Source organism: Aethalodelphis obliquidens, unplaced genomic scaffold (genome assembly GCF_003676395.1).
Source record: "Aethalodelphis obliquidens isolate GAN/ISIS:26980383/991018 unplaced genomic scaffold, ASM367639v1 scaffold15, whole genome shotgun sequence".
Classification (NCBI taxonomy): domain Eukaryota; kingdom Metazoa; phylum Chordata; class Mammalia; order Artiodactyla; family Delphinidae; genus Aethalodelphis; species Aethalodelphis obliquidens.
The window spans coordinates 31,281,272-31,307,528 of record NW_020837959.1 but is presented as its reverse complement, the minus strand read 5'-3'; the positions used below and the strand labels follow the sequence as shown (position 1 = coordinate 31,307,528).

The following is a 26,257-nucleotide window of genomic DNA, read 5'->3' as shown; positions in this document are numbered from 1 at the left end:
TCTGAATGAAGTATCACCTCTCTCTTAATGTGGATCCCCTCTGCAGGCCATACTTTTTTCTCTTCTTTTCCCCTTTGTAATTTTATTTACTCTTTAACTGCGCGGGGGAAAAGCCAAACTCATTCCTTGACATTTTACAGTTTACATTTACAGTTTTCTCTTTTCTGCTAATTCTCTTAGAACAGAACATACAATTTCTGTCTCCTCTCTCAAGACAGTTATTATCATCAAATTTTAGACCCAACCCAGTCTATGCCAGATAAAACAGCGGAGTCGACAGATTGTGGGTATTTCAGATAAACAAGAGCATAAGAAGCCATTTTTTTTGATGGAATCCATTCAACTTCCTATGGATGCAAAGAAGTGAAAAAATACAGATAAGTTTCTACTCCTCGTTGAAAGTCAGGTAAAAACAAACAACAAATGACCAACGTTATCTATATAAAATATTCTGACCTCCTATTTAAAATTCAGTTTTTCATAAATATTGGCTGCCTTTCTATTTGACATGTTCCTGTCTTATAATGACAGTAATAAAACTCTCAAGTCCTATCAAAGTCTAAATTCAAGAATAATAAGCCCAAAGTCAGCAACTATCCAGTCCTGCTTCCCAATAAGCAACATTAAAAAATTAACAATAAAAGATTGAGTAACTAGATGGTTTGTCAATAGACATTAAATTCAGATTTAAAATAGGAATCTCTATCTAGTAGTTATCATACTTAATTAAGCATAAGTAGAAGAATACATTTACCAAAGGAAGCTGTGGTAGTTCAATCACTCAAGAAGCCAAGACAACCATATACATGAGCATAAGTCAGCTGCCCTGGACTATTCTGGTCCTATGGACAGACGACACCAGGAATCCATTGAATGGTGAACTAAAAGAGGACAGTCATGTGTAAGGTAGACAGGAGAAGCAAGTCTGTGACAAAATGAACCTGGACCTGAAAAAAGATACCACAAACATCAACGCTGGGAAAGCTGACAGCAGAAGAAAACTGGCGACACAAAGAGATCTGAAATGCAGCGTTTCATGGGAGCAAAACTCCAGCTGCATTAGACGGTCAGGAGCTACAGTCACAACCTCCAACCAGCTCTGCAGCAATCACTGCAATGACCAGATTTCCCTTCACAAGTATAAATGGCCTAGGACTAAAAATACACTTGTGGCTTCTTTCCGTGGGCTGCTGAGAAAAGCAAAAGCCTATAGGAAGAAATGGGGTTTGAGTATTTCAGATTTGCTCGCAGCCACGGCCCTTTGAAATTCCTGAACCAGTGCTGTGGGAAAAAGGTATAGTTTTGGAGGATTCCTCACTTCACCCACAAATAATATAAAAACAACACGCTTTTATTAAAGGAGATGACGAAAGAAATGACATGCTCAAATGGCTGCTGGCTTCTTGACAGCAGTAACAACATGCTCTAGTCAGACATCTGGGGGAAAAAGTACTTTAAACTCAAGGATTTTATCCTATAAATATATGGGCAGGAATAATGCACTTATGACCCATAATGAGTTATTTTTCAAGTATGACACCATTATAATAAAAAGTCTTGATGCAAGAAACATGTTTTGTAAAACTTCTGGTAGGCTGGGCTGCCAGGGTTGCATTTTCAGGAAAAACAAAGTGGCTGCATAGGAAACGAGCTGAGCTTTTTCCGCTGGGCAATCTCCTTTTTACAGTCACGGGGACAGCCGGTGGGTTTGGGTGGCTAAGGAGAAGACAATATGGGGAAAGGGGGAGACGACAGACCAACAGACCATCTATATAACGTAGTAAAGAAGGATGCAATAGTGGTCAGGGAAGAAAATTGGGCAACAGTGAAATACCCAGCTGGCTTTTCAGTTCTGGCTGTTTCAAAGCCACTGGTCAATCACACCTTGGCTCGAGCCTCATTCCTGGGCATCAGGGTGATATTACCTATTCCTTTAGCTACACGGAGAAAGGACTAGCTCACATATGGGAGGGAGAAAGTAAATCCTTTTTTTTTTTTTTTTTTAGCTCTTTAGTTGGACGGTCACAGACTGGTTACGGCCTTGCTCTTTAAGTGTTCTGCGTTTCTGAAATGTAATATCTATTAATATTCAATTATAAAAATGTCTTTAAACAACAAATTATTTGGGGGTTACCTTTTTCTTTTAATTATTCTGTACGTTCCAGTATGTGGTGAATGAGAAATGTTTGATCTTATATTCATATTAATGCTGGTATCGTTTTTATAATTCTCAGTGGAACCCACATTTTGCTGAACTTCTGTTTGCTTTTCATTGTCAATCCTAGATCATTATCTGCTGTTTTTTGCATTTTCTTTCCTTTTCCATTATGTATCTTTTTTCCTAAAACTTGTGTCAATCTAATAAATTGACTTTAGAATTTGGGTTAATTACTGCAAGATGCAGGTTACTTCCACAAAATTATATAAGCAACTAACGTGCAATTAACAATTTTGCTTCTGTAATTCTTCCCTCTCTAGAATTACCCATTTTCAACTGTCTACTGGATTATTCTTGACAGAATACAAATATGCTATACTTTCTGCCTCTTTTAAAATTCCTCCCTTGAGAGCATAAATGCCCCTCCAGCTATCATGCCATTTCTCCAAAACTCTTCCAGCAAAACTACTCCAAAGAGTTGTCTAGACTTTGTCACCCCTGTCTCACCTCCCATCTGAACATGAACTCACTTCAGTCCGCCCTTTGTCCCCACCACTCCACTGACACAGTGTCACCAGTAAACTCCATCCTCCCGAAATGCTCCATTCTTAGTCCTTATTTTATTTGGCCCCTTAGAAGCTTTTGATACATTTGATGAGTCCCTCGGTAAAACGCTCTCTTCACTTGCATTCTTTTAAACACTCTTTCCCTCACCTCAGTAGTGGATCAAAAGGAAGGAAGGAAAAGAGAACCATAAAAGTGCCTACTTCTCCATCAAGGCAGTAACAAACCAATCACTTTGCTTGTGATTTGTTTTTTGACCTTCTATGCTTCCTGTTGCTAAATATCTGTAAAAACTAATGAAAATCTCCTGGGAAATCTACCAAAAACTTCCCCAGGCTGAACTGAAATTCCTTTACAAGGTCAAATCATTCCTTTAGGGTCTTGTTTACAAATAATAGGTCTCAGGTTCCGTGGAGAGCCTTCTACCCCTCAGCACTATCACTTCGAGGGGCTAACTGCTACTTTGTCCTGTATCAAGCAGAAAAACGTCTTCCTCTGGAGAACTTCTCTGACAGCATCCCTCTAATGGCTCTAGTCTACACTGTGTTTACTGTGCCTTCCAGAACATCATGTCATTTTCCTTCATATCACAGATTACATTCAAGACCCAACTGAGATCTGTTGGTGCCCTGGGCTAGCTGACAACTTGCCATTCCTTTAGACCATATTCCATAGATACTGGATAGGCTGGAGTCCTCTCCTCATTAGAATGCTTTTTCACATCCAAGCATACCGTGTGGAAGTTCCAGCCCACCACACTCCCAAGCCCCGAACACCCACTTCTGAGCATAACAGCAAAAACATTTTTTCCAACCACATACAACACCCTGTATGAAAATACTTTTGTCATATACAACTCTCTCTCTCTGCAGTTATAATTAAACTCTTTGCCCTAGGCACACCCATGGCTGGTCTACATTTTAACCCAACTCTGTCCACAGTTATCAGTTAATTGTACGATTTTTCTGTTTGATGTCAAAATCTCCGAGTAGACTACAAGCACTCAGATAGAAACAGCATCTGTTTTGCTCAACACTATGTCTCTGGTGCCAATAAAATGCCTGACCCATAAGAGATGCTCAATAAATACTTGAATGGACAAATGACTCAATTCATGGTATTTTAGATACAGATGTATTCATTCACAGTCCCTTGTGTAGTGTGATGTAAGGTAATCTATTTCTCTACCACAGACCAGATATGTTATACCAACTTTAAAGGTAATCAGCTAGTACAATCACCTACATTTATAAGAGTTAGTTTTGTATTTTTATTAGTAGCATTTTGAAAAACCAACTCCCCTATTGTATTTTCTTTTGCTCATCCATACCAGATATACAAGTCCTATTTGAGAATGGAAATAGGGCTCCCTTTATCACCCAGCCATTTCATTGCTGGCCCAGTGCCCAGTGCATATGTGCAAAATACAGACGTGAGGAATCACTGAAATGCCCTTTCCTTTATTCATTCTGTGAGGTAGGCAGACCTCCTCCATTAGAGAATTTTACCATCATCTAATTAATAAATTAAACAATAAAAAAACTTATAAAATGTGAAGCAATATTTGTAGAATGTGGGGATTATAAAAACTTAATATAAACTAATAAACATAGAAAGTATGGGATTTTCCAGACAATTTCTCATCCTAAACACTCATCCCTTATAATTTGTTGTAACAACTTTGAGAAGCATTTCTATACCAACTTCTTGGAAACAGTTTTTCACTTTTAAATTCAATAAGTCTTTTTTCCTCCAACTTTCTGTTTTTATAAGACAGAGAAAAAATTTCTGAACATTATTGCTTCAGGTATTTTTTTGGGGGGGATATAATAATGATAAATAACTGCAAACATTTATTGACAGTTGATCAGTGCTAGACATTTACACATAAGCTCTTACTTTATCTTCCCAATAATCTTGAAAGATATATACTTTTATTCCCATTTTATCACTGAAGAAAATGAAGATGAGTGAAATTAAATAACTTTGCCCAGTTATTGCCCAGTCCAAAGCTGGAAGTGAGGGAACTAGGATGCTAACCCATACAACCTTGATCCCAAATCTCATGCTGTTAACATCCACATTATAGTTTAGTGTGTTTATGGTTATATAAATGTTTACTCTTGATATGAGGAAACTACTGAATAGAAAACACTGCATGAAACTAACAAATATACTCATGTAGAGAACAAATTACAGCATGAGTCTTACTTAACACAGTTCTTCTGCAAAGATAAATTTTCCAGAAAATTAAATTTTGGCAGTAAACTTTAAATAAAAGTAATCTCTCCCATCAAATAATGGCAAATAAAAGAGATATCTCTTTTGTTTCCTTCATTAGAGCATGGAAATTGTAAAAGCAGGTCATGAACAGTGTTAAGATCCTTATCAATCACCTTCACAATAAAGGCAATATTTTTCAAAAGTGTTATTGTAAAAAGATTGGGTTCTATGGTGTACACATGTATAATGTAATACGCAAGGTTATAATTTTTCTAGTTGTTAATTCCTAATTCTTAAAAAATTTAAAGCACATCTGTAAATTATAAAAGAAAATAAATACCTAATGTGGCCTTTAGTTATGTTATTATTATTTGAATCGATTAGCTCACTTGGATCAGAAGTATTAGTAATATCAAAGAAGGTTCGACTCAAGAAAAATCTATGTAAAGACTCACTTCTTCCTCTTTTTCTTCTACCTGCTCACAAAGATGGTGGTGGGACTACTTCCTGGCCTTTGCCCATAAAAGCACCAAAAAAAAAAAAAAAAGAAAAAGAAAAAAAAGGTTGTCAGGTAAGCAGAGCGTCTGGATCTCAAGTTTGCAGTTTAAACCTCTGACTGCTGTAAAGCACTAGATTTTTCAGGTGGTAAAACTGGGAAGATGAAACTTGCCATGTGCTATGAAGAAACTCACTGCAGATAAAACAGTAACTTGCAAAAGATGAACGCACAATTCTGTAATGTATGTTTGCAAAAATTTCTCCAAGTTCACGACCAAATGTTATTCCTATGCACTGAATCCCACCTTATACAAGAACCAAAACAACTATGTTTACTAGTATTTTACACGAAGGCAGTGTTTTATGTATTCACCCGTCATATTTTAATTACGGACCTCGGAAGTAATATGGTATCAAAGCAAAAAGTAATGCAATCTAAGTCTTAATTCATCGTCATTTCTAGGCTCTGAAGACAAAATACACACATGAGTTGATGATTATAGGCATTTTACATCTCTATAGAAGGGTGACTTATTTTTTTAGATTCATAGAAAGGGAAGAAAAATCAACACCACGATATTATTACAATTCCCTCTATTTAAAAATGAAACAAAAAGAACTTAGAAGAAGAAAAATAACTTCATGATCAGTTAACTATCATATATAGTTAACTTGGTATTATTACATACAGTCATGTAACAAAGTATCTTTCTGCCTTCTAACCCCCAGAAGGAAATATTAATACTGCATTTTGAATTATTTCTATCATATGGAGGCTTCCTGCTATTTAAAATAAAAACTTAGACTTGTATGAAGATAAGAACTCAAGCTACATAACACATTTGTAGCCAAACACCTAACTTTAGAATTACTTTAATGGCGACTTAATTTACAAGTTACTCAAAGGTTCCAACCACTGGAACTTCATGGAATTTTATATTATTGCCAGACAAGTAAGTTCCAGCCTGAACAACTGAAAGAAGAAACATCCTGACACACTTTGTAAAAATTTCACAGTGGTTAACCTCTACGAGGGATTTACACATTTACATCTCACAAGCAGTTACGCTGACTATAGATTGAATTTTCTATTTGAGCGCTTGAAGGTAAAAATATTTTGCAAATTTAGGTATTTGAATTCTGACATTAAATGACTTGATATATAGAAATATGGACTAAGTAATACTGAAGCATATACCTATATAAATATGAGGTTAGTTTCTACTAAACTGTGCTCTACTCAGCCGTGGATCAGCTGGCTCCTGGGTCATTCTGCACAGAACTTCCTTGGATGTAGTGTGTTTGCCTATGACTTGGGCTCCTCTCACTGAATAAATGAAGAGTTACTGCTGAAATAAATCAAGGCTTGCTTGTGTCTCTTACCTTTGCCATGGCTTCTCCCATCCTCCAAAAGTGGTACGACGATAGTGTTGTTCACATTTCCAGGTGACCGCACAGCTGTGTAGACGACAGGCACCGACTGGACCACCACGGGGATGCGGTGAACGTGACTCAGTTTGTTAGACTGTAAATTCATGGGACTTGAAGGCGGAACGGGATGGATAATGTGCAAAAACTGCTGGCCTCCCACACCAGAGGCAGAGGCAACAAGGGGCCCTGGAGTTAATACCGTTGACGAAGATGATGCTGAAGATACTGATGTTATAACAGTTGGGGATGAGGCTGGACGACTAGAAGACGACGAAGAGGTTGAAGTTGAAGAAGGGGAGGAGGCGGACGCTGTCATGGAAACGGGGGAGGAGGAAACGGCTGTGGGGGATGTCCTGGCTTTGTTGATGGACAAGTCCACTGGCTCAGTTTGTGTCTGGAAGTGATCTACGCATAACGGGTCCTCCGGGGGTTCCCCTTTCACATTATTTAGCAACAGGGGAACAGCTTCCATATCGGGGTAGTTGTGGACGTTTGGAGACTGTGGGGAGAAAAATAGAGGTATGATTGATGACTTGAATGTTTTTTAATTTTTCTCTTATTGCTACAGAGCATTAATTCGCTCTCCAAATATCTGAAGAACCGCTCGGACAGTCGTCATAATTAAAGTGGAGAGTACAAAAGCACAACAGAGTAGGACGATTGGGAGGGCGACAGACATCATTGTCAAAATCCAGGGAAATACACTAAAACAGGGCATAAAATTCTCCAACTTCCCACACCCGTTTGCTAAATTACTGAATACAAGCCATTTCTAATAACTGGATTATAACTGAGCTCATAGCAATGAAAAAGTTTTTCTCAAAATAATATACAGAAATACTACAACAGGTATTTTTAGGAAATAATTTTAGGAAAAGCTTATTCTGTAAATCTTAAGTTGCCTATGCTTGTGCTGTGTAATTTAAGACAATGATAATAATTTTGTCCAAGTTTGTATTCATGCTTTCAAATTTTAATGAGCAAAATTTAATAATAAATAATAATAAAGAATCCAAGATTCCACCCAGACTAATGGGCTCAGTGTGTTATTACTGAGCATGAATATAATTTAATTTTATACCTATTCACTCATAAATTCAAGAAACAGTTACTAAATGTCTACTTCCAAGGCCTAAAATGGCCCCCAAATTAGCAGGTGTCCGTCTAGCCTTAACAGAGAGTTAGACTACAAAAGATTATTTTTGGTTATATCTAATTTGACCAGGCTAACGTAGACATTATTGTTCTATTATATGAAGACCCAAACCTTTTTTTTTCAGCTTCACTATGGTATGAGAACAACAATGCCTAAAATTATATTAATTTGGTTCATTTCATTCTTTGTTTAATAAAAGATTTTGGTTTGTTAGTCCCCTCAAAGCTTGAGCATACACTTAAAGGAACAAAACATGCTTCTTCAAATCTTTCTTTATAGAATATAAATTATAGCTCCATTCAGGAAATACAATAGTGCAAGGGCATTTTATTTAGCAACAATGAGAAAAGAAAGAAAATAAGCTAAACAATGGTATCAGATCAATAAACAGGAAAATGGGTTGATGTTTTATTGGTTTTTTTTTTTTTTTTTGCTTCTAAGCTAACATGGTTACTTACCCACCAAAAGAAAAGAATTAGAAAATATCAAAATGAAGCATCCAAATATCTACCGCATAAAATTCTAAATGACAAGATCTCATTTCATGTGCTGAAATTGAGAAATAAGAATTTAAATATTCTCAGATATTAAGAAACAAAGAAAAGAAACACCATAAACGGAGCAAGTTTTATAAAAAGCTATTAGCATTATCTACTCTTCTAACTAGAACACTATTCAATTCGCACACAGTATTATCATTTAATTTCTCTGTAGAACAATGTAGGATGTTTCTTATTAGTATGTCATACCCATATAGAAATTCTTTGTTGAGGCTGCTTTCATAAAATATCCCAGTTGGTTTGTCATTAACATTATAAAATATGTCATTAAGCACAAATTATCAAACATAGTTTGCTTTCAAATATAGCCTTGATTAATTTCTCTCCAAAATTCTAATTTTGGAAATAGTGACTGTTTCCATCACGAATTTTTTTCTTCCTAATTACACTTAGACACAAGGTCCTAACATAGGTTTATAAACCAAAGGCTGAGGTGCAAACATTTCATAAAGTAAATGGAAGAGTGCTTTCGTAGACTACGACAATACAGGACGTAAACATGGAGCTTATCTGTAAATAGATGGTTTCTGAGGCATCAAGCTTCACTGAGATTTGCAAACTGCTTTAGACTTCTGTAGATTATGAACACGAGTCCATACTTTGTAGGTATCTGCTTAATCCCTCACTAAAAAAAATTTTACTCCTTAAGCTGTTTTACAACAATAGAGGAAGAGCACTCCTCTTGTAATTCTGCTGTATATACAAGAAAGCTAGGAAGACCCAATACTAAGAGCCCCTAGGTGCTTTCAAATACTTGAGAACTACATAGCTTTTGCACAAGCTCAAACCAAAATATGGAAAATGCTCATAAAAATTAGGAAGAATCAACCAAACCTTTGGACAACAGACATATCTTATTTGGGAGCGTTAGACATGTTATGCATGAATTTATAAGTGTAAACATCACAGAGGCACATGCTGGTTCCTATTTCACACGTAGCAGTTGAAATGCAACCAGCATATCCAAAAACAATGCCTCATCAGTCTAAGGAGGACAAAACCCTGATCATACCATTCATCCGTTTACACTATTGACATAATATATTCTCATAGCCCATACCAATCATTTCTACTGTGATAATGTGGCCAGTAAACCATCCATAATTCCAGCTTCAAGCTGCACATACGTACACGTAAGACCAGCAATACTGCATAAATATGTTTCCCAAACAGTTGAGGTATACGCTTCCTCCTCCTTTTAGGAAAAAGAAAAGACCTGAAAGGCTTGATCCTGAAATCATGATTAGAATTCATTTCTTGGCTTTTGGACAGTGGAAAATGGAAACACATTGGTTCCGAGATATGAATCCATAAACGTGTAGCAATGGGAGAGCAGCCAAGAGACAGAAGGAAAGCTTGGGAAACCACGGGAAAACACCAAACAAGCAGCACTTATAGCAGTTAGAAACTAAATAAAAGGACTACACAGATTTGAGAAAGTGAGAAAAGATATGGCTATGTTACCAGGAAACAGCCTCTAAGAGGCAGGGACACTGAAAAGACCAGATATCACAAAGAAAAGTTTTATGCACAATTAGGACAAGAAAATTTTGTAAAAAGGAACAAAGAAAGGATTTCATACTAAAATCCTGCCCTTGGTCGCTAACTACTCAATTCTTGATACAACACGGATGGACGACTCACAGCAGCATCCTCTAAGCACTGCTGTTGTTTTGTTGTTTGTTTGTTTTAAATAAAAGCCCATCAAGATTTTTGCCTGGGAGCAGTGACTTTAGCTGAATTTTTGCTGTTGATGACCCTGGGGTGGAAAAGATGATCAAACACTTAAACTATATTTAATAGTATCAACAGAAACAGAATTCCTTCTAAGGATGTGAAGATTGAAGGGCACGCTGCATTTCTGTCAAAGAGAATGAGCGTAATTAATTTCACTTTCCAAGAGATGATATAATATTTCTTGGAGGGGGTCCACAATAAAGTAATTTTTCAGCCTTTCATACATACCTTAAGAAATAAATGCATAAACACACAGAAGTCTGACAAGGTAAATGTAACAATATACTTCATTAAAAAAAGGTGTGTGAAAAACATAAAGATAAATATAAACAGGATTATACTGCTGCATAATAATATTTCTTCAAAAGTCTGAAGGCCAGTTTGATTCAAAATAATCCACTCAATAAAATATAATGCACAATATTCTAGTGAACATATTCCCTTCAGTGATCTGGGGATTACGTGTGAGCTGTTCTAATGAGATCATCTTTTTCCTGAATAAACGTTTTAAAATGTAACTTCAGCTTTAGGCATTTTGCTGAATAAATGCAAAAATGTATCTAAAACTTTCTCTGTGTGAGTACTCAGAGTACCTGATGTGTTTCCTACAGTAAGCCGTTGCCATCAGCTGAATCTTATTACAGTCCTCAAGTGAATACGGGTTTTTAAGGCTTGTCATGTATTTTGATCACCTGGCAACCTTAAAAGGAGAAAAAATATATATGAACACCACCTCATCTTTGGAAAGCCCTCCAGAGACTCTTACGTTCGGTTGAGGACCACTTGGGTAATATTCTGCTAAATGTTATCCAAGATTTATAAGCTGTTTCATCTTTAATGGCATCAGGGATTGTCAGAGAACTAACATAATATTTATGCATATACACACGTGCACACACAAACACACACACAAAAAGGATGTGCCTAACTATCTATCCATCCTTCCATCTCTCCATTCATCTATTCATCCAGCCAGCCAGGGAGCCAGCAGGTCTGCAAGCAGCATTTAAAGCATAAAAAGATTATGTTTAATTTTATCTTTCCAACTTTATAAAAGTTTTTTGAGAAATCATTTCATGGCAGCGTTTAGAAGATTGTAGAGTGACTTGCCTACTGTTACAAAGCTCATGGCTTCACAGTTATAAGAATCCGCGCTTTATAGCCTGTTATGTGGTTATTAGAGACAGAAAATTTGATTTGGACACAAAAGACTTGAATTCATGACCTGCCCTGTTACTTATTAGCTGTACAGTCATGGTATCATCATGAAAATTCTCTAGGTCTGCGTTTATCCACCTATAAAAGAGTAATATTAATTCCAAACTCACACAACTGCTGTAAAGATTGAATTTAGGACATTGAGTGCTTTTAAGTAATACTGAGAATTGTGGGACAGAAGTAAATGAGATTCCCCTTTTAGAACTAAAATTCCAAACAGAACCTGATCTATTACTATAGCTCCGTGAACTCAGCATAAGATATATTCTGAGGCAGGATGGCATAATACAGCCACCGTAGAGGGGCAGTGTTTGCTGAACAGCCGAACAGATATATGTTACAAAAGTAAGCTGAACATGTAGAAATACTGTAAGCATTTTCAGGTTCCACATAAAATTTTAAACAAACACATCTTCTCTTAAAATGCACAAGGACAGTCATTTGACATTATTCAAATTTTTTTTGCTCTATTTTTTTTTTAGCTTAATTAGATTGGCCCACAGGATGAGCATGTAATAGTTGATGGAATACATTTTAATTGACTGGTCTGATTTGTTAATTCCACTATATAAATATCGCCTATCAATCCACAGTTCAGTTTGTATCCATTATGACAATAATACATAAATATATTAAAATAATTGTTTTGGGATGTTGGCTATTCTTCAACAGTCTTATCATGAGATGAAATAGTAGAGCTTTATTTGTTTCTTGTGCCTCGGTAGAAATTTAGTTTGTGTAAGTTTCACTGACTTGGTGAGTAGTTGAATGTGCACTTTCTACGGGAGGTGCTTAAAGAAACTTACTGTGCACTTCATGTAAAAAAGGGAATAAACTATGACTCCATATCCCGTTATCACTGAGCTTTTGTTATACTGCATTATTTTAAATGCAAATACACTTTATTTAAAGAGTAGAATTCCTCTTTGTACATGAAATGCACAATAGGTACATGTCTTAGTTTTCCACATTAGTAAATGAAAATTTAAAAATATGAGCATCATGGTTCAAGCAAGCAACCTGCTCAACTCTGACAGGTCATTTTTGCTCGAAGTGTGAAAGGCACCAAACATCAATTTGTGAAGGAACAAGTACTTCGCTTTCCTCTCTATTGCGTTATTTTACTAAAAAGGAAGGCCTTTTTTCAAAGACAAATTTTTCAAAATTTGTCTCGCATGGGCCCTGATGGTCATCGTTCACCTTTCTTTCAAGCCTAGTGATTTTTCTTCTTTATTCTTCATGTTAAGAGCAAACTCTTAACTACAGTTGCTGTACAAGTGTGAATCTGTAAACCTGACCAAGAAAAAATTAAAGCAAAGTATACTCAAAAAAGGAAAAACAAATTGTAATTTTTCTAAAAGTACAGATGAGAGAATAAAAGGCAACAAGAAGAAATAGCCTACGTTTACAATCTGGAACTTGGTTTCAAAAGTACTGAATGAGTTAAAGAGGAAGATGTTCAATGAATATTTAATTCAGCTGCTTTATCTCAATCTCTCAAGTGCTGGTTTAAGAAATGATTGATTCCTTAAGAAAATTCAGAACATATGCATAACATAATGGACTCTTTGTGCTTTACATTTATGTTTTTAGGCTTTCACAAATTGAAAATGCCAGCCTTCTAAAAGGATTCAATGCAGGCATTTAAATTTATCCTAAATTTTCCTTATTTCCTAGTTATTATACTTTTCCATGACCTATTATTTATTTCCCAGGGCTTTCATGAATCATATTATTTACCCAAAGCCATCAGAATTTATGTTAACAGTTGACTGCACATCTGAAATTCTGGTTTGGCACTTATGTGTTGTAAAGTTAGGGTCATACCTGAGGTGGGGAGGATTCTCCTACAGGGTGGTAGAGGACAGAGGCATTTCTATTTGTGCATTTAAAAAATTAATAGCAGACATTCCTAACCAACGAAAAGACTCACAAACTTGTTTGAACATGAATATAATGTGTTACATGTAAATTACTATTGTGTTCTACCACATAACATAATCATTGAAGACTGAAACGCATTTGTTAGATGAGAATATTTGTGCTCAAGATATTAAGCCACTTAAATCCCATTTACCTGGTCAAATGAGATAACGAAATAGTGTCACAACAATAAATGTCCAAAAAGGAAGTATAAGAAGGTAGTTTTGTTCCTATTTTCCTATAATTACTGTCAAACTGAACTTCACAAAAGCATGCAAATATGTCTTAAAAATAAATTTTGTGAATCCAACTATATGACATTTTGGAAAAGGCAAAACTATAGAGACAGTAAAAAGATCAGTAGTTGCCAGGGGCTTGGGGGAAGGGAGGGGAGGGATGAAAAAGAGAAGCACAGGGGATTTTTAGGGCAGTGAAACTCTTCTGTATGTGACTGCAATGGTGGTTACATGTCACTATGCATTTATCAAAACCCACAGAAGTGTACAACACAAAGAATGAACCTTAATGTAAACTATGATGTATCAATATAGGTTCATTAAATCATTAAATCTAACAAAGTATTACACTAATGCAAGACTTTAATAATAGGGGAGACTGCGAAGGGGGGGTAGGGTGGGTATATGGAATTCTTAAGTACAATCTGCCGAGTTATTCTAAAAGTATAAATTTCTACTGAAAAAGTAAAGTCCCCTAATGATTTTAAATTAACTTGAATGTAATATTAATGCTACTGATAAGATTCAATTTTATCTATTATTTTGTTTATAATTCTTTGCAAAATTCATAAACCAAAACCATTATCATAACACTTGCAATTTTTTTTAAAAAGAGGTAACTGTTATAGACTTATCTTGACTACATCATGGTTAAATTTCTTCTTCTTTTGGTTTTAAATTGGTATTATTATTCAGTGACTGATGTAAGATATTAAAGTTTCACTGTACGTGAGAGGAACATGTCTTACAGACTTTTAGGGATAAAAAGTTCATTTGAATCTTCACCCTAAGCCACAGTCTTAGTCAAACGCCTGAGGCAAATGTTCTGTGCTAGTTACATATTTTAAAATATGCAATAATGTTTACCATTCTCAAACAGATTAATCTTGTCTGCTACCAGATGGACTGTGCTTTTGATTTCACAAAATATTCACCATAAAGAGTTAGTTTTATAATGATATTTTTCATAGTACTGGAATACATCAAATTTCAGAGATTAGAAGATGACCTCAGAGAGGCTGAGATACCCAAATGATACAACTGGAAACCCTAACATATCACAAACATATAAAGCAATAATGCAATCTTTTTATGTAAAGGGAGGTATATTTGCAAAATGTAGGTTTTACTTTTTGGATATTTAAAGCAAGCAAGTAGTCCAGAGAAGCCTGTATATGCTTCCCTACTCACAGAAAATGCCTTTAAAGAGAGATCAACAACCAAGCCAAAACAAGACAAGTAGCAAAGTTGAGAGAAAGCCACCTTTTCTCACCTACCCCCGGAATCAGAGGGAGCTACCATGAGAATGCGGCAGAAGTAGAAAAGCAATAGTGTTCAAATGCTCCAGAACTTGTTCACAAGCAGTGGATTTAAGTCCATCCCAGCCCCCTACAAATCAGCAAAATGCCCTCATGCAAACCAACTCTTTGAGCTTCATCTTTTGGCTTCCTGGTAAATGGGGTATAGATGCACACAGGTCTTTCTAAGGATCTGAGAGGGTGAAACTGTCTAAAGGTTTTTTAAAGCGGTCCCGTCCCGTTAAGGTGCAACTGCCACAAGGCACACACAGGCGTACGTAATTAATACGTTTAGGTGTAGAATTAACTGTACAAATCGAGCCCCCATTGATTTTACCCATCGAGATGAGTGTCTGAGCAAAAGGGGAGAAGGGGCAGGCTAGAGCCTCAGGGAAGACAAAGGCAGGAACAGGGAGGCAGATGGAGGACAAATGATCTGATTGAAAAAGAGGACTTGCCAGCCAGACAAGACTCCTGCTAACCAGCTATGATTTACAGTGACAGGGGAAATAGCTCAGTATTCCTCCTGGCTGGGACACAGAATTCTAAGAAATAAAGATTTAAAAAATGATACTAGTAATGCTGACAAGCTTGTAGTAAAACAGACACTTTATTATGCTGCAGGACAGCAGTGTAAATGGATACACACTTTCAGGAATGCTGGTGAGCTGTGTCTCAAGAGTCTTAAAATACCTTAAAACAAGAATTAACATTTTTAAGAATGATAAAATGAACTTATTACAAAACAGAAATAGACTCACAGATTTCAAAAGCAAAACTTATGGTTACCAAAGGGGAAAGGTGGGGAGGGATAAATTAGGATTTGGGGATTAACATACACACACTACTATCTCTAAAACAGATTAACCAACCAGGACCTATTGTATAGCACAGGGGACTCTACTCAATATTGTGTAATAACCTATATTGGAAAAGAATCTGAAAAAGAATGAATGTATGTGTATGTATAACTGAATTACTATGCTGTACAGCTGAAACTTCCACGACATTATAAATCAACTATACTCCAATAAAATTTTTTTTAAAAAAGAATCTAGGGCACTTCCATCTCCCTCTCTCTCTTCTTCCCTCTCTCCCCTCTCCATATACATGTAAATAGGTCTCTTCAAAGTCTATCCCTAATCATTCTATTTTGAAAAACAAAATGCTATTTTGAAAAGCAAATTCTCAATCGACACCAGTGTTGACTTTTAGAAATCACCAAAGAGAATATGCTTAAAAAAAAAAGTCAAGGAATGTTAACACAGATTTAGTCATGACTCCTGTGAAATGACCTCATAATTTCAAGTGTTGGAACTGTGAAGAAGCTTTCCAAAGATGGTCATTCTGTTAGGGAGATGACATATGTATCAACCATTTCAATTTTATGCAAATAAGTACATTTTACATAAAATGTGATTTTGAATTTGTTTTGCAACTAATTAGTATATTAAAATATTATAACTATTAAAGTTAAATTATCTACAAGTTTATATATTCAAGTTGGTTATAAAACTTTCCTTCTGGGATACAGGGCATAACTTAATGCAGGGACTTGCCTTTAGACATAAAGGGCAATTTGGGATTGTGACAAAGATGTATACACAAATATTTAGCTTTGCCTTATTTACAGGAATAAAAGTTAGAAACAACAAAGTGGTCATAAAAACAAAATAAAATTTGGAACAATGATTTTAACCCTAACTATGAACCAGAATCATACATGGAACATTTTAAAGGTACACAGGCCAGAGATGAAATAGGTCTGGGATATGGTGTAGGCACCAATAGTTTAAAAAGCATCACATGCGACTACAATGATCAGACAAGTTTGAGAAACAATACTCAGTGGCATGGGGAACTATTATCTATGTAATGTTAAGTTTAAAAACGTTAGGATATAAAACTGCCCATAATAAATGAGTTTAACTTTGTTCCACCAAAATATTTTTATACATGAAAATAATAAAAAAAGCCTAGAAAAAATACTCCAGAATGGTAATAATAACTTCTCCATTTGGTGAATTTGTGGGTGATCCATGCTTCCTTTTTTACTTCTTTCCTGTTTTCCATATTTTCTACAGTGAATCTACTACTTTTTCTTTTTTTTTAAGATTTTTTTTTGATGTGGAACATTTTTAAAGTCTTCACTGAATTTGTCACAATATCGCTTTTGTTTTATGTTTTGGTTTTTTGGCCGCGAGGCATGTGGGATCTTAGCTCCCTGACCAGGGATCGAACCTGCACCCCCTGCATTGGAAGGCGAAGTCTTAACCACTGGATCGCCAGGGAAGTTCCACTACTTTTAAAACAAAAAGAAACAAGTTACATTTTCAGAAAGATAAAAATGAGTAGTGTACAAAATATATTTTAAAGAAAAAAAACCTAGAAAGTGAATGGAGGTGTTTTATAATTTTCAATCTGGCTTTTCCAAGATTCTAGAGAACCATAATGTTATTAGAAGCAAATCACTATAATATACTGTTATTAGAAGACAACAGCAAATTCTCTTAAAATCTCAATTTGCCAAGGGTGTTACTACTATCAGTCCTAGATTGTTGGCATGGTTATTCTACATAAACTAACGTATCTACCTATAGACCTTGCAATTAAACTAAGAAAAAAGTTAAATGTAACTGGTGACTAAAAGTATGCAATTGTAGTAACCCTAGTGGGTTAAAAATATGAATTCTTCTGGAAACCTCAAGCTTCCGCAACACAGTTTACTAGGAAAACATGCTCATACTTGAGAAGCTAAGGTCAACAATTATATAACAATGTATGGGTACTACAAAGCTTTGTATGTTTCTGATGAAAAGCTTTCACCCCAAATCTGAGGATACTGCAAAAGGATTTTAATCTTGACCATGATAGAAGCAACTCTTCCCCCACCCCCGTCCCCCAGAGCTTTAATGAGAGTTTCACCACTTTTCTAGTGAAACTGCATTTAGAAAACATGAAATGGTATGAACAATGGGGAATGTTTCATTCAACCTTGTGCTATAAAGAATGGAGGACATTTTAAATGAATTTGAGAAAAAAAATTGTGCTCTTTAAATCAACAAGTAAACATTCAAAAAAGTATTACAGAGAACTTGCAATCATAAATTAGTTAACTCAATACTAATTAATTGAATAATAATGATTGATTTTTAAAATACAGGAAAAGTAAATATACTTAATATTTACTACAACATTATCTGGTAGAATTTTCTCCTCCAGTTTTATAAAAAAAGAAATATCATCTCCCAGGATTTGAAAAAACTGTCCAGGGCCACAATGTAATATGGATCTGTGATCTAAACCTAAGAGTGATTCCTAAGACTGAACTTACCCCCATGCGGCCCTTATCAGCCCTGAAAGATGGAAAAAGAGTGAGAACCTGTGCCTTTGAGAAATATTTTCTTGCAGTTCATGTGAAATTAGTACCTGGCAATATTAAACTGAAGAGAGTATAAAAATGAGCACTGCTTGGATAGCTGTCTGGTGGGCACCAACTCACTTTCCCAACATACCCAGCACACAGCAAATTTAAGCGCAAGAGGCAGGTATCAGTAACCCACATTATAACGTCTGTTTCATGTTTATTTCCAATTTTTTTTCACATTAAGTTTTAGGATAACCATAACTAGAATCATCATTCTTAGGAACAGCATCCTGCATTTGGTGCTCTGGCCAAACTGTATGTGATGTAAGTTTGAAAGAAATGAGAAAAGATGGGGGGGAAAGATGGAAAAACCAAAGCCTAATTAGATTTCTAAGCAACACCTTAGAAATGTAAGTGAAAAACAACCAGCTCATCATCTATTTAACTTCTTTTGTTCCTTTTCTTGTAAACCAGACACTCAGAAATGAAAAAAAATGCTTCATTTTTGGCCAATGATGCATGTTCCTTGATAAAGGTAGCGTAATAAAGTGTAAATCTGGTAAACGGAACACTAAGCGAGAGGCAACACAGTTTTGTAAAACGAGTGCTTGCCTGAGTTTTAGTAGAGGTTCTATTTTAGGCAGGTAGCTTACTCATCATCTCTCTTCCTTTAATTTCTAACTGAAAGTGCCTTTGATTATGCTTTTGCACAGTCACATGTCTGTTACCACCTCGACCTTTACCAGATTCTACCTGTCCTGATGAGATACCACTCTTCTGTGCTTCCAAAGCACTCCAGGCTCCTGTGTCTTTTCTCTAACCGGGCTGTGAGCCCACACCACTTTTATTACACTCTTGTCACCCAGCACCTATCAGAGTCCCTGAAACAAGCCCCAGCTGCTCTCTGAAGCCCTTACTAATTCTAAAATTCAATAAATCTATGAAACTTAACTAACAGTAAATATACTTATTAACTTAACTGTAACATATGAAAATTAGCATTGTAAGTTTCCATCTGCCCATTCCTTCCTTTAAAAAGAATTTAATTGATTGCCATTTTATTAATTCCTCTCACAAAAGAACAGTTTCATCTGCATATCTGACATTCTTTCTTACAGCTAAGGGCGTAATTCTCAGCCTGGGTAATTTTCCCCCCAGGGGACACAGCACTGAATGTCCGAAGACATTTTTGATTACCACGACTGAGGGCAAGGGTGACAGGCCCTTCTCTACAACAAAGATGAAAGATCAATAGGGCTGAGGTTGAGAAACCATGCACTGAGCTACCATCCCTTTCCTTCTATGTTTTTCCCTCTACCGTCCTATTTTTTCCTTTTTAAAAAAAATTTATATTATTTTCCTCTCATTTTTCCCTCCTCAACTTCCTCCATATGTATTAATCAGCTAAATCCATCCATACAGTTAAAACATCAGTAGATGCATCTCTGTGGGCAACTGGGTATGGTTTATATATTAACATGAATGCTAGTTAGAACTGGGTATGGTTTATATATTAATATGAATGTTAGTTAACATGCATACATTCTTGTGACTTTTACCATACGGTACACTTAAAAATTACAGGAGGGTTACGTGTGTGTGTGTGTGTGTGTGTGTGTGTGTGTGTGTGTGTGTGTGTAGTGAGAATGTGCACAAAAAATAACTTGAGGAGTTTATGATCTATATATGCAGATGTGTGTGTATGTTCACATGCCTTGATTTTATAAGTATTTACTGTTTACCTCTCCTATTTGTGCTTAGGTGCATAAATAGAAGGCAGATATATTTGTTTTGTGTGAAAGTGAAGGGGGACTGGGGCTGAGTCAGAGAGCTGAAGTAACAAGTGTGGTTGATGATCCGAGCTCCGTTAAGCATCTGCCTTTCTACTGAGGCTTTGGTATCAGGCAAAGGATGGCTACCCTGTCTAGGCCTCAAACCTGAATCATCTTCACCATACTTAAAGGTGAAATGGCATGTATCTAACACTTACCGACATGTGTACACATTGTGATATATCCATTTAATCCTCACATCCCAATATAGGAAACTATTACTAATCACACTTCACAGATACAAAATAGAGACTTGGAGAGGTTAAGAAATGTGCCAGTGGCTCTACAGTGGTAAGTGGCAATGTCAAGACACAATTGTGAGTGATCCCTGACAACAAAACCCATTGCCTCGACTGTAACGCAACACTGATCTCCACGTCCGATTCTATACTGTATGCCTCCAGCGGATCAGGAAAGACTGAAATCACCGTATCAGTGCCATAGAACATTTTCCTTTAATTTCATGCAATTTAAAGGTGACTATGTTTCATAAAGAAGGGGCTAAAAAGGTTAAGTAAAAGCTTTCATGGGCTTCACAAACATGTATTAACAGAATTGTTTTTCCTTCATTGGTTTCCTTATATCTCTAAGAAAACAACTGTACATTATTCAATTAAGCATTACTGAATATATAAGGAAAAGAAAAGAATCAGGCATATTAATCACTTCTTTGATTGAAATAATAGAACTTTAATTCCCATGAGATAAAGTTACTCTGTGTTTCTGGCTTTAAATGATTCCTGTGATGAAATCTCAAGCACATTATTAAATAAATAAGCAAACTCACATTTACATAGTTCATTTTCTCCTTAGCATCCGCACCTTCAGCTGCAGTAAAATAGCCAATGTTCAATTATCTATCGTCTTATAAGGGATCGCAGTATAAGTAATCCCAAGTGACAGATAATCCAAAAAGCATTTATGTTGGGTTTTAAATTCATTATATGATTCCAGCAGATTTACCACCATGATTATATTCTTTTTCTCAGGCTCATATTAAAATTCATTTGTATTTCTTGAGCACAAGCCAACTGTCAGCAGAAGGGAGGATCCCAGACACATGCTGGATGACCAAAGGAAGCTGATTTGCTATTAGCATGTTTTTCCCATAGGTAATTGACATGAAGATAATCAAGAGTTGGTTGTGAAATTGCATTTCATATTTATTAAATGTCTTATATGATTAATTAAAAAGGATATATTATAACACTATAGCAGAGGTGTGAAGGGCATGGGCTATAAACACTAATAGACTTATGTTTGTGCCCTGGCTCTGCCCCAGTTCTGTGACCACAAAGCAAGTTGCTTATCTGCTAAACTGCAGTTCCTCACTTACGAATGGTGCTAATATTTCTACCTACATTTGAAAGGAGTTCTGAAGATTAAATTATTGAAGGTACACTGCCTGACACAAAGCACTCAATTAAAATTGTGGTTGTATTTCTTGCTGTCGCTGTTATTTTTATCTATTTTACTCTAGTGCTAAAGCTAGAGATGACTATATCTGCTAGTCTGTAACAGTTCAGCTTCCATAAAATGACACTGCCTTGATTATTCAATAAATTATATCAGCACACTCTAGGGTCAAATGTTGAAATTTGTTCATTATCTTCTGCAGAAGACAGTTGGACATATTTATGATATAACTACCAGAACCAAGTGGAAAATACTAGAAACACACAATTTCTTGTTTTCAACGCTTGGGGCCATACACGTTAAAACTTTGAGGATTTTAGGAAGGTAATAGCACGTCGCCAAGAGGGTTCGGAGTGGAACTGCATTCTCAGACATATTAATATTTTGGCAGTAAAACAAAAGAGCATTTACATCGAGTTAGCAATGAGGACTATAAATATCTGCACATTGGTTAGGTCCAGATTTTAATTCTAAATGAGTTTTTTTTAATTTTTAAAAAAATTTATTTATTTTATTGATTTATTTTTGGCTGCACTGGGTCTTCATCGTTGCGCATGGGCTTTCTCTAGCTGTGGTGAGTGGGGGCTACTCTTCATTGTGGTGCGTGGGCTTCTCATCGCGGTGGCTTCTCTTGTTGCAGAGCATGGGCTCTAGGCACACAGGCTCAGTAGCTGTGGCACATGGGCTTAGCTGCTCCGCAGCATGTGAGATCTTCGCGGACCAGGGCTTGAACCCGTGCCTCCTGCAATGGCAGGCAGATTCTTAACCACTGCACCACCAGGGAAGCCCTAAAGGAGTTTTTTTTTTTAATGTTAAAATTTCCTAACTTTCAACAGATAAGAGATTGTGAAACTGGATTAAATGATACTGATAATATCAATTCTACATTTTTTCATTAAAGCTGTGTTGCACATCACAGAATTATAGGTTAAGATAATTGAAGAATAAAAAAATCCTTCCCTTGGTTTGCATAAAATGGTGCTGGATAATTTCTTGCTAGTGCAACTCTAAACAGTAATTCCAGCTTATATGATGACTCCTTAATTGTATAAAGGATATGGCAGATATCCTGATTTACAAAAAGGTGACATGTAGATGGCATTGTCCCTTTCCCCTTATTTCAATTAGGAATTGATTTCTTTTATTATACTTTACTGGTTAGCTAGATTAAATTATTAGATTTGAATTTTAATATGCTGGAACATTTTTTGATACTTTCCCTGGTCAGTAGATGAGATAGAACCTAAGCAATACCATATGAAAAGGGGGTGGGGTCTTAAGAGAAAACACTGATTTACACTTTTCCTACAAATACACACAAATTATATCAGATTGTAAATAATTCCCCAAGATGAAGTGGAAAGGTAACAGAACAAAGGTAACAAAAAACATACAATAAGACTATATTTAAATGTAAAAGATTCTACATTCTGCAATTAAGTAGTCTAGCTTTTATGGCTTTAAAACCTTTTAATATTTTAGATTTTGTTAATACCTTAAAACTGAGAAATCTTGAACATAAGAATATAGAAGTTGAAACTGAAAGAATGAAAACAGACTCACATAGCTATATGAATACCAGAAAAAGTATACTGTAAACTCAAATAATTACTATAAGAGGGACATTTCATTTTGACAAAATGACCTCACAAACAGGAATACATATAATTGTTCTCAATTTATAACCACCTGAAAACAGCCTTAAAAACATAAAGGGCTAAAAATGAGAAATAGACAAATCCATAATTATAGTGTGAGATCTTAGCACACCTCTCGTAATAGCTGATAAACAGGGAGCCAAAAGTATAGAAGATGAAAAAAAAAAACCCAACACAATTAACAAACCTACCTTAGTTGATCTGTTTACAACAATATACCTGGTATCTCCCCAATAAACAGTGCTTTTCAAGTACTCTGAACCTTTTACCAGAATCTGACCACAGGGTAAGCTGTAAATTAAGTCTTAATAAATCCAAAGAGTTAAAATTATTCAGCATATGTTCTCTGACCACAGCAGAATTAGGCTAGGTATCAATTACAAAAAGATACCTAGAAAATTCCAAAACACTAAGAAATTAAGCAGTACACCTTAAAGTCAGCCTGTTGGTTGAAAAACTATCACAATAAAAAGACAATAATTTGATTCAAATAAGAACAAAAATATGATACGTGAAATCTGTGGCATATAGCTAAAGGTGTGATTAGATGAAAACTTATGCTAAAACATAATTACAAAAGAAGAAAGGTTGATAATCAATGATCTAAATATCTATCTATAGAAGTTAGAAAAAGAAAGCAAATTTATCTTAAATAAAGGATAGGAAGAAAACATTGAGTATAATAGAATTAATTAAATAGAAAACAAATGCACAACAGAGAACCTAAACAAAACTTAAACCTGTTATTTCAATAGACCCATAAACTAATAAACTCACAGTAAAACTGTTAAAGAAAAAAAGAGAGAAAAGGCAGTCATTACCAATATCAGGATTAAGAAATGGGGATGTCTCAATTAAAAACATAAGAGAATGTTAAGGATAGATTTATGCTAACAGATTTAAAAATTCTGATAAAATAGAGAAATTGTTTAATAAGTACAATTTACCAAAACTGACACCAAAAAAAAGGGAAAATCAGGGCTTCCCTGGCGGCACAGTGGGTGAGAGTCCGCCTGCCGATGCAGGAGACACGGGTTCGTGCCCTGGTCCGGGAAGATCTCACATGCCGTGGAGTGGCTGGGCCCGTGAGCCATGGCCGCTGAGCCTGTGCGTCCAGAGCCTGTGCTCCACAAAGAGAGAGGCCACAACAGTGAGAGGCCCGCGTACCGCAAAAAAAAAAAAAGGAAAATCAAAGTATCTTATACTATTTCAGAAATTGATTTAACCTTCTGACTTAAAAACTCTAGGCCCAGATTTTGCTTCATGAATTATTTCAAACATATTATGATGAAATAATTTAAAAACAACCCGAATCATATGCAAAATCTTCCAGAATTAAAAAAAAGGAACACATTTTAAATGTTATTATGAGGTTGGTATACTTGTGATCAAAACCTAACAAAATTCAACAACAGGCAAAACTAAGCTATAGCTTTAGAAGCCAAGATAGTCATTATTTTGAAATCGGGTAGTGACTGTGATGCAACGTCAAAGGGACACATAAATTCCTCTTTTTTGATCTGGGTGGTAGTTATGTGTCTGCGTCACTTTGTGGAAATTTCACAAACAGCACACTTGTAATTTGTGAACTTTTCTGTATGTATGTTATATATCAAATTTAAAAGAAGAAACATGCCTAGAAAAATAAATGAAAGAGCTAAGTCCTTAGATTAGACCTCACTACAGGTCAACAATAATCCACAAAACATTACGTGTGAATTGTCTGAAGAATAAAGTTGTTACCTTGATACACTATTATTCAGAGTATTTTTTCTGCACATGTCCATGAAAAGCAATTATAAGAAAAAGAGAATGCCTTGCTGAAATCAAACCCAGCTACATTGATGGCATTTTTCCAATGTCAAAAATGTGAAAAATAACATTTGATGTGATTTCTCAGGAAATCCATTTAAGTTTATATGGATATCAATATTCTTTCTAAACACCAACCTAAACTATGTGTTTAATAATACAATGTCAATTTCAACAAATATAGCAGTACACCTTTCCAGAGTTTAATTTTACATTTTGAAAATTATACAAGAAATATCTGTCCAATCCTCTGTCCAATTTCTCCTCAACTTTTCTTAGATTTTCCATAATCATCCTGCAATTACGTAGGTAAGATTTATCAGTATACATATATGTAATGTATTCAGCACTTAACATAGTTTCTGGCACCTTGTCCTTATAGGAACTCATTAACAGTCATTAAATGAAGGGATGGACTTCATGACAAAGCAGACAGTCTCTTAACAATTTATCTTCCATTGAAGACTTCAATTCCCTCTGAAGAAAACTGGTCCCTCCTTTTCTAAAAGTTAGAGAATTCTTCTTTGATGGAACAAGTATTGAACAGTTCTATCTCTTCCCTGTCCCTGACTAACTTATCTTTTATAACTGAAATAAAAAAGCTCCTAGTAGAGCCACACTGATTACTCTATGAGTCATAGAACTTCTCATTTATTTTGAACCAGAGTAACTTTTTTTGCTGTTTGCAGCACTCTAAAACTCCAGCTTTCCTACGTTGTCCCCCCACTACCATGTCCAGTATTTTTTTCCAATGTTTACAAAATTCAATATAAATTTCCATTCTCCCCAGGTTTCCATCTTTTTGACATCCCTTTTTATTCATCCCTAATCAGAGCATCATCAGTTTCACCTCATTGCTTCCTTTTCCTATAACTGTAGCAAGTCAGAGATTTACCAGATGTCCTAACACTACACTCCAATAATATTTCACTTATACGAGTTAAACAATTTACACATTATATCATTGATTTTATAATAACATTGTAAAACACATGTCAACACAAATTTGGTTCCATTCTACAGTCACCACTTTTCAAATATTTCCCATTTTGAAGTCCACAGCTTGCTTTTTATTCTGGTATAGAGGAAAGATATTCTCAAAAGTACTTAAAGGTAGCTAGAAGTGTGTGTGTGTGTGTGTGTGTGTGTGTGTGTGTGTGTGTGTGTGTG

General features: G+C 35.6%; 1 protein-coding gene across 3 annotated transcripts in view; it reads right to left on the bottom strand.

Moving 5' to 3' along the window:
- KLF12 (KLF transcription factor 12) overlaps positions 1–26,257 on the bottom strand; it is a 454,868-nt gene that overhangs the window by 152,189 nt on the left and 276,422 nt on the right. For all 3 annotated transcript variants that reach the window (XM_027116076.1, XM_027116077.1, XM_027116078.1), the window contains one exon: positions 6,827–7,373. In XM_027116076.1, coding sequence (XP_026971877.1) covers positions 6,827–7,373 — 547 coding nt within the window. The remainder of the gene's footprint in view (positions 1–6,826; positions 7,374–26,257) is intronic.